The 10,666-nt window shown below is 43.4% G+C and overlaps 1 protein-coding gene across 1 annotated transcript in view; it reads right to left on the reverse strand.

The window, feature by feature from the left end:
• The window catches only part of LOC311240734 (zinc-binding protein A33-like), a gene marked incomplete at both ends in the record, with an annotated part of 8,867 nt that extends 4,070 nt beyond the window's left edge, over positions 1 to 4,797 (reverse strand). Inside the window, 2 exons of the mRNA XM_084329307.1 lie at positions 1,276 to 1,506; positions 4,432 to 4,797. Of these exons, the coding sequence (XP_084185433.1) occupies positions 1,276 to 1,506; positions 4,432 to 4,797 (597 nt within the window). The remainder of the gene's footprint in view (positions 1 to 1,275; positions 1,507 to 4,431) is intronic.
• Between the last annotated feature and the right edge of the window lie 5,869 nt (positions 4,798 to 10,666).

Consider the following 10,666-nt stretch of genomic DNA (forward strand, 5'->3'; position numbering starts at 1 on the left):
TGGATGCCATTTTGTCACAGGAAAGATTTGCCTCTAGGATGGAACCCAGGTAGGTAATTTCGTCTTTCCTTGTGACAATATTGTCACCCACTGTAACTGAGAAGCCGTCGGTCTTGCTGAGTTTGTTATTTGAACCGAAGAGAATGGACTCTGTTTTGCCCATGTGTAATGATGGTTTGTTATCAGCAAGCCATATGCAGATTTTGCCTAGTTCCGAGCTGAGGGTTTTTTCAACCTGCACCTTGTTCTTGTCAGAGACCAGCAGGGCTGAGTCGTCCGCAAACAGGAACAAGTTGCAGTCACAGGCTGACGACATGTAATTTGCATAAATTAGGAAGAGTAGCGGTCCTAGTATGCTTCCTTGTGGAACACCACAGCTCACTGTGAGGGGGGGGGGGGGGGTAGAGTACCGTTTACCTCTACCATCTGTTCTCTCCCCTCCAGGTAGGATTGCATCCAGCTCACTGATAAACTATCAAAACCAATTTCTTTTAGCTTGTCAATCAGAAGGAGTGATTGACAGTGTCAAAGGCCTTTTGTAGGTCCAGCATGACCATGCCCCAGTATTTGCCCGCGTCAACCTCTTGTTTGATGTGGTCGTTCAACATAGCGCTGTCAAATAAGATACCAGAGGGCGCTTGCTCGAGTGCCCGATGTAGTCACTCTATTGGCTGAGAGTGGCACGTGACATCGAGGGGCTACTAGGAACATACGCTCTGCCTCTGCTACAACAACAACAAGCTATATATGGCTAGCTGGATGCAGTCTGGACAGTGGACATATACATCAACAGTCTGGACAGTGGACATACACTTTATCAAGCCCTGCTGGACCGCGTTTCAACTAAACAAGTGAGTCGCGATGCTCCTCTGTTGTTGTGAGGGGGAACTAACTAATTAATTTCGCCGCGGGGGGGCATACTCACGGACAATATAATGGTAACTTGTTTAAAATGACAAGATATACATATGTGATTATTATTGGATAGATCTATTTGACTGACTGACTGATCATATATTGATTGATGGCAATGGTGATAGTTGTACTCTGTACATGTTTGCAAAATGTTTGGTATAGCGCCCCCCCTGGAGAAGAATTCACCAGCTGCCACTGATTCAGCTCAATTGTATTTCAAACGGCACATAGTCTTTTTTATTATGTATAGGTTACTAATAATTATTTAATAAATATGAATTAACCCAAATCCCAGTTTTTACAGTGTACTAAACATCCTCAGCATCATTCCCTATGAACTGAAGAGAGACCAGTCCTGACCTGCAGGAAGGAGACGTGTTCAGCATTCAGCTCCTGCTCTATGGCTCTGATTGTGTCTGAAAGGGTTGATATCTCTCTGTCCAGCCCCTCAATCTTCTCCTTCATCGTCTGGCTCTTCTGCTCCTCTTCCTCCTTCAGTGCAGCTACCCTGGCCTGCTTTTCCTCATGGAGAAACTGGAGAAGCTTCTTAAACTCCTTCTCAATCTGCTTCTCTGTGTGCAGGGCCTGGACCTGGAGATTATGGGGTTAAAAATCATGTGTCTCCCACAATGGACTACAAATGTACAATAGGTCACTTATTTTTACTGTGTGCAGGTTGAGTGCAGCTACAACCTTACAGTAAATTATTGATCATTAACACTGAATATTTGTACCTTTACGTGTTCTGCTGTGCGGACGCATGTTTGTTTGATTTTTTTAAAGGCCTGTAGCTTGTCGCGTAGGGTCTTCAGTGGAGCCTGGAGCTTCTTCTGCAATGGAATTAATTAATTCATGATGCATTCCACTTGAAAGATGCAAGACTCCCCCCTGAGGACTCTGTGCTGCAGCACCGGTTTCAACACACGGACTGGAGTAATTTTGCCACCCAGGCCACCCTGGACTCCCACACTGACATTGACTCCCACACTGACATGGACTCCCACACTGACATTGACTCCCACACTGACATTGACTCCCACACTGACATTGACTCCCACACTGACACTGACTCCCACACTGACATTGACTCTCACACTGACATTGACTCCCACACTGACATTGACTCCCACACTGACATTGACTCCCACACTGACATTGAATCCCACACTGACATTGACTCCCACACTGACATTGACTCCCACACTGACATGGACTCCCACACTGACATTGACTCCCACACTGACATTGACTCCCACACTGACATTGACTCCCACACTGACATTGACTCCCACACTGACATTGACTCCCACACTGACATTGAATCCCACACTGACATTGACTCCCACACTGACATTGAATCCCACACTGACATCCCGCTCAAGCCCATGTCCATCCCATCGCTGTTGTGTCCTTGGGCAAGACACTTAACCTACTTGCCTCGTATGAATGTGTATGCATGTGAATGAATGTTGGTGGTGGTCGGAGGGGCCGTAGGCGATGATTATTCGCCACGCTTCCCTGAGTCTGCCTCAGGGCAGCTCTGGCTGCAATTGTAGCTTACCACCACCGGTGTATGAACGAATAATGGACTCTGTAAGCGCTCTGGGGTCACTGGGGTGTCATGAAGAGCGCTATATAAATCCAATCCATTATTATTATTATTATTATTATTGACTCCCACACTGACATTGACTCCCACACTGACATTGACTCCCACACTGACATTGAATCCCACACTGACATTGACTCCCACACTGACATTGACTCCCACACTGACATTGAATCCCACACTGACATTGACTCGAACACTGACATTGACTGATTGATTGATTGATTGATTGATTGAATTTGATTGAAAAGTTTATTAACAGATTGCAGAATGGGTACAGTACAGTACAGCTCAATACATACAATTGTTAAGGGGATGCAGACCAGAGAAAGATTTTCGTCTTGTTTACATCAGGGTCCCCCATTTTCAATTCATCATAACATATATGACATACTTGACATACAGATAGACAGTACTGCTACATCTATACATTTATGACATATCAGATTTGCAAATACAGTACTGTTTGTGATACAAAAGTGTCCAGAAAAGGAGTGTATATACATTTGGCGTAGAAACTGTACATTGGAGGAGGTTGGTTGGGTGGGGTGGGGTTGGGTGGGTTGGGTGAGGGCTGTACATTGGAGGTTGGGGGGGGGGGTTGGGTAGGGGACACACACACATTTTACACTGTACATTGGAATATTGACAAAGCCTTACTTGGTCATTTACTGTACAACTAGGTTAGGACATTTGTAGGGGCCAGTTTCGAATTGCAGTCTCACGTAGGTGTTTTTTGAGAGTGTTTTTGAAAGTGGGTAGTGATTCACATTCCTTTACAGCTTTTGGTAGGGCGTTCCACATTGATGTGGCATAATTGCGAAACGTGTTTAGTCCCTTGTTTGAGCCGAATCTGGGTTTTACATGATTTGTGGAGCTCCCTCTGGTGTTGTGATCGTGGTATTCACTGACCTTTGGGAAGTATTTTGACATGTACATGGGTACCTTGGTCGCGTAGTGTATCTTGTAGACCAGGCCCATTTCAAGTTGCTGTACTCTGTCGTCTACTCTAAGCCATCCTAGGTTGTCAAAGTGGGCAGGGGTGAGGTGGGTTCTAGGAGTCAGGTCAAGTAGTAGTCTGACTAGCTTGTTTTGAGATGTTTGTAATTTGTTTTTTAGTGCCTTTGAGGTGCTTTGGTACCATGAGGTGCAAGCATAGTCGTAGTACCCTTGAATGAGTGCTCCTGCTAGAGTCTTCAGGGTATTCTTGTTTACCAGAGAGGAGATCCGGTACAAGAATCGCGTTCGTTGGTTGACTTTTTTTATTACATTGGATGCCATTTTGTCACAGGAAAGATTAGCCTCTAGGATGGAACCCAGGTAGGTAATTTCATCGTCCGCAAACAGGAACAAGTTGCAGTCACAAGCTGACGACATGTCATTTGCATAAATTAGGAATAGTAGCGGTCCTAGTATGCTTCCTTGTGGAACACCACAGCTCACTGTGAGGGGGGGGGATAGGGTACCGTTTACTTCCACCATCTGTTCCCTCCCCTCCAGGTAGGATTGTATCCAGCTCACTGACACACACTGACATTGAATCCCACACTGACATTGACTCCCACACTGACATTGACTCCCATACTGACATTGACTCCCACACTGACATTGAATCCCAGACTGACATTGACTCCCACACTGACATTGAATCCCACACTGACATTGACTCCCACACTGACATTGAATCCCACACTGACATTGACTCCCACACCTCCTACGTTGTGGACAAAAATAAATCAACTCCAACATCAGTGTCTGAATCTAATCCCATCTAATTGTTCTGATTGTCTAATGTTTCTGTATTCATTAACAACGTGACAACACTGTAAATTAGTATAATTACTCTGTGTATTTATTGAGTATAATTAAAGATTGAATAAATTAATATAATAATAATTTTGACATACCTTGTGATGCTCCGAAGCTTCCTCTATGGGGCAGCAGTTGTGGCTCTTGTGTTTTCTGGAGGACTGACACACCACACAGATGGGCTGGAGTCTGTGCAGACTGCAGAGCACCTCAGAACCTGCTGGAGCTCCCTGGCTTCTCTCCCTGAAGGCCTCACACAGGTTCTTCAAAGCCAAGTTACGAGGAGGATTTAAAATTGAAGAGACTTTCCTACAAAGTGGACAGTTCTTGTCTTCTCTGTCTCTCCAGTATTGTTGCAGACAGGCTTTACAGAAGCTGTGGCTACATAACAAGAGGACAGGATCTGTGTAGATGTCACGGCACACAGGACAAGACAGATCCTCTTCACAATGAGACGAAGCCATTTTGTCACTCAGTAACACTCCCTCCTCTGGAATGCTCCCTGAAGTTTACTCTCACTTTTGTTATAAACTTACTTAGATTCAGTCAGCAGCTGGTTGAAGTCACTGTTTAGGGATGGGAATCGAAAACACAATTGTTAAGGGGATGCAGACCAGAGAAAAACTTTCGTCTTGTTTACATCAGGGTCCCCCATTTTCAATTCATCATAACATATATGACATACATGACATACAGATAGACAGTACTGCTACATCTATACATTCATGACATACCAGATTTACAAATACAGTACAGTACAAATACAGTACATTTATGACATACCAGATTTACAAATACAGTACTGTTTGTGATACAAAAGGGAGTCTAAAAAAGAGAGTATATACATTTGACAAAGAAACTGTACTGTACATTGGAGGAGGTTGGGTAGGTGGGCTGGAGGGGGGTTGGGTAGGTGGGGTGGAGGGGGGTTGTGTAGGTGGGGTGGGGTGGGGGGGGGGAACTGTACATTGGATTATCGACGAAACCTTACTTGGTCCTAAGAAGAGGGTCTCGTGTATTATTGGGTTAGGACATTTACTGTACATTGGAGGGGGTTGGGTTAGGACATTTACAGGGGCCAGTTTCGAATTGCAGTCTCTCGTAGGTGCTCTTTGAGAGTGGTTTTAAAAGTGGGTAGTGATTCACATTCCTTTACAGCTTTGGGTAGGGCGTTCCACATTGATGTGGCATAATTGCGAAACATGTTTAGTCCCTTGTTTGAGCCGAATCTGGGTTTAACATGATTTGTGGAACTCCCTCTGGTGTTGTGATCGTGGTATTCACTGACCTTTGGGAAGTATTTTGACATGTACATGGGTACCTTAGTCGTGTAGTGTATCTTGTAGACCAGGCCCATTGCAAGTTGCTGTACTCTGTTGTCTACTCTAAGCCATCCTAGGTTGTCAAAGTGGGAAGGGGTGAGGTGGGTTCTAGGAGTCAGGTCAAGCAGTAGTCTGACCAGTTTGTTTTGTGATGTTTGTAATCTTGTTTTTAGTGCCTTTGAGGTGCTTTGGTACCATGAGGTGCAAGCATAGTCGTAGTACCCTTGAATGAGTGCTCCTGATAGCACCTCATACACTGTACTTAAAGGTGGTACTGTAGAAATAACATGAATAATATTCCACAGGGGGATATGGGAAGTAAGGAGGGGATACATGATACATTGATTAATCAATATTTTGGGGGGGGGGGGGGGGTAGCAATACTTTTATTATTTTCGTATCTTATATTATTTTATATAATCATTTTAAATCTCTCTACATAAAATTGTGTTTTTACATTGCAGAAAATCACAGCAAATGGCTTTCTTTAATGCAATTATTTTTGCCTACTGGACCGGGAGCAAAGCCCTAGTTGAAAATCAGCACAATCTTGTTTCTAAATCCTGGGGAACGCCCTGGGTATGTAAAAACTCCTGTATGTCTCACCCTTTTCACTCTGTCTTCCCTCCTGACGAGTTTGGGATTCAGGGGGGTGGACCCTTTTGCTTGAAGTTCTATTTGAATGTGTTTGATTGATTGATTGATTGATTGATTGATTGATTGATTGATTGATTGATTGATTGATTGATTGAACACTTTATTTAACAGATTGCAGAATGGGTACAATACAGTACAGCTCAATACACACAATTGTTAAGGGGATGCAGACCAGAGAAAGACTTTCGTCTTGTTTTCATCAGGGTCCCCCATTTTCAATTCATCATAACATATATGACACACATGACATACAGATAGACAGTACTGCTACATCTATACATTTATGACATACCAGATTTACAAATACAGTACTGTTTTTGATACAAGAAGAGTCTAAAAAAGAGAGTATATACATTTGACAAAGAAACTGTACATTGGAGGAGGTTGGTAGGTAGGAGGTTGGTGGGAGAGGTGGAGGGGGGGGGGTTAGGTAGGTGGGGGGGGGGGGGAACTGTACATTGGAGGTAGTGGGGTGGGGGGGGGGGGTTGGGTAGGCGGGGTGGGGTAAACTGTACATTTGGATTATCGACGAAACCTTACTTTGTTCCAAGAAGAGGCTCTAGTGTATTATTGGGTTTAATAGGACATTTACTGTACATTGGAGGGGGTTGGGTTAGGACATTTACAGGGGCCAGTTTCGAATTGCAGTCTCTCATAGGTGCTCTTTGAGAGTGGTTTTGAAAGTGGGTAGTGATTCACATTCCTTTACAGCTGTGGGTAGGGCGTTCCACATTGATGTGGCATAATTGCGAAAACGTGTTTAGTCCCTTCTTTCAGCCGAATCTGGGTTTAACATGATTTGTGGAGCTCCCTCTGGTGTTGTGGTCGTGGTATTCACTGACCTTTGGGAAGTATTTTGACATGTACATGGGTACCTTAGTTGTGTAGTGTATCTTGTAGACCAGGCCCATTGCAAGTTGCTGTACTCTGTCGTCTACTCTAAGCCATCCTAGGTTGTCAATGTGGGCAGGGGTGAGGTGGGTTCTAGGAGTAAGGTCAACAGTAGTCTGACCAGTTTGTTTTGAGATGTTTGTAATTTTGTTTTTAGCGTCTTTGAGGTGCTTTGGTACCATGAGGTGCAAGCATAGTCGTAGTACCCTTGAATGAGTGCTCCTGCCAGAGTCTTCAGGGTATTGTTGTTTACCAGTGAGGAGATCCGGTACAAGAATCTAGTTCGTTGGTTGACTTTTTTCATTACATTGGATGCCATTTTGTCACAGGAAAGATTAGCCTCTAGGATGGAACCCAGGTAGGTAATTTCATCTTTCCTTGTGACAATATTGTCACCCACTGTAACTGAGAAGCCGTCGGTCTTGCTGAGTTTGTTATTTGAACCGAAGAGAATGGACTCTGTTTTGCCCATGTGTAATGATAGTTTGTTGTCAGCGAGCCATATGCAGATTTTGCCTAGTTCTGAGCTGAGGGTTTTTTCAACCTGTAACTTGTTCTTGTCAGAGACCAGCAGGGCTGAGTCGTCCGCGAACAGGAACAAGTTGCAGTCACAAGCTGATGACATGTCATTTGCATAAATTAGGAACAGTAGCGGTCCTAGTATGCTTCCTTGTGGAACGTGTATGTCATGTTATGATGAATTGAAAATGGGGGACCCTGATGTAAACAAGACGAAAGTCTTTCTCTGGTCTGCATCCCCTTAACAATTGTATGTATTGAGCCGTACTGTATTGTACCCATTCTGCAATCTGTTAATACAATTTTCAATCAATCAATCAAAACCTAACTGACAGTTAGTTAATGTAGGATTTAACCTAGCCCAAATAGAAGTATGCATTTTTTTTAAATAATAATAATTTAATAAAATGTTTTTTTTGTATTATATGTTTGACATATAATAGTATTAATAATAGTAGTAATAATCATAATAACAACTACAATAATAATAATAAAAACAATAATAATATTACTTTACTACATAACTTTGAAAAGGAAATAAATATATAATTTCCATTTGTACAAATGCACTCAATAAACTAGAGTCTGCCATACCTGTCATCATAACATAACCCATCGTTATATTCCTTTACAGATGTATAGGATAGCAGACAGACACAACAGCAGCAAAACCTGAAGACATGCAGCCCCACGAATGAACCGAGACGACACCGGGACCCCCCCCCCCCGAAACACAGCGGAAGCCACAGCGAGCCCCCCACGCAAGGAATCCCCAAAACGCCAGCGAACCGAGGGAGCCCAAAGATGAGAAGCAACCAAAATCCATCAAAGCACACGCAAGAGACCAGCACCCAACTCCAGGAAAGGCCCAGCTGAAGCCATACACAGGACAAACTGGAGAGCAATTTTTCCAGAGTAATTATTACGGAGTTTGTAACTGAGGGGTACAATTCCCTGACTGTATTGTTAAGTATGGTATTATTAAACCACTACCTCTTGTACTTTAACTTCTGGCCATCCAGTACATGATATAAATATGATGAACACTTTCCCACCTGATGAAACGAAGTCCACACAAATGTACAAATCGAATATTTAATATAGCAAAAGGTATATACAACGTTCACTTGTTTACACTTATGATTTGAAATGCACTTGTATGGCAAATGAGTATTCGTAGGTAAATCAACATTGAATGTCCAATCTCTGGTTACGCAGGGAGTAAGTATACAACCCGGTTCTCTAGGGAACTATAGCGATGGTACTTAAATGATTATAGCTGGATACACTAAGGGGGGGGGGGGGGGGTCCCGCTGGTTGTAAGACAGTAGGAGGGGGGGGTTAGAGAAGCCGCTGGCGGTATCCCATCTGGCCGACGATTTCTTGGGAGAATTCAAAGTCTTGAACACGGTGCCCACAGAACCTCGGTCCGCAGACGAATACAGCCGGACCCTCTGGTGGACGGTAGCTGCCGGTCCACAACGGAGAGACGTGAGGCGACCTCACTGGTGTAGAGCGCCGTCTCACCTGGAGTCCTCTCCGGGGGGTAGTTCCAACACTCCGCAGTGTTGGCCGTTATCCATGGAATAATCAAAGCACCCAAAGCATAATCCAAGCCGTGGAAGGCTCGCCGTCGTCCGGGTAGAGTAATCCAATGTACAGGTCCAGTCGCCCTGGCCCGGAGCTCCTCGGATGCAAGCACCACTAGGGGTCTGCCCAGCCTGGTTAAGACTCCAGATGACGTCAGGAATGATGGGGGTACTGATAACTTTATAACTCTAAACGAACGATGCACCATACATAAATAGACTATTATTAGCTTAATAGAATACGTCCAACTCGACGGTATAGTGCCAAACTATGACAATTCAACTATTAATCCACACGATATCTCAATGCCTATTCTGAGGCCAAGTAGGCCTTACTACACCACACGTGCGTCGTGGGTGAGGCTTCGCGTCTGTTACTCGGTTGGAGGGTAAAGAACTAATGGACTAAAAGAAAATTCTACTTTACTTGCGCCATATATATATGCGCTGTGAACAAATAGTACCATTCGTATTTCGCCAGACGTATTCCTACGCGGAACCGGGCTTGCCACGACATGTTGGGCGGCACGATTGAACTTGAACCTAGGGGTATGGCTGCTGGCGCCAGGTTCTCGTCCAATGGTAGAATGAAACTATTATGGGCTGTTTAGTAGACTAAAGGGATATTCAGTGCATATTGTACAAGGAATATACAGGGGATATCAAACGATATACAAATACCATTAAATATATATACATAAATAAATATATATATTCGGTTTAATCTGATCCTTCACAACAGAGTTATTATTTTCCTCTCTAGTAGTCATATTTACTCCCTTTGGGGCATAATCATTGGGTAATACAGCATGGTCACGCCTACTATGCCTATAATTCTTAAATCTGACTGCGCCATCTTTCTAGGAGCCATAGGCTGTCAACTGTCAACCTGAATTTTAACATTCAGTATTCAATATGGTCTGATTCAATATTAACATTCAGTATTCAATATGGTCTGATTCAATATTAACATTCAATATTCAATATAGTCTGATTCAATATTAACATTCAGTATTTAAGTAGAACAGCTAGCTAGCCGTTGTGGACACTCACCTCTCCACAGCAAAACCAAGGCATCTTGTTTGAGAAATGCAGGTTTCAGTCTATATGTTGTTTAGTCTATCTGTTCAGTCCTGTTTCAAGATGCACAATGAGATCTTCTGAGAGAATTGTTGAATAGATACAAATGCCTAGAATGTTCTATTATGACATCATACTGTGACATCACAAATGTTCTAGAATGTGCTATTATGATATCATACTGTGACATCACAACAGAACATGTTTTAGTTCCATTTGAATAATATGTATGGTAAGGCTGTCCCCGAAGCCTGTTTTTGGGATTCGAACTTCGT

Source organism: Notolepis coatsorum (genome assembly GCF_963971535.1).
Source record: "Notolepis coatsorum genome assembly, chromosome: 14".
Classification (NCBI taxonomy): Eukaryota; Metazoa; Chordata; class Actinopteri; order Aulopiformes; family Paralepididae; genus Notolepis; species Notolepis coatsorum.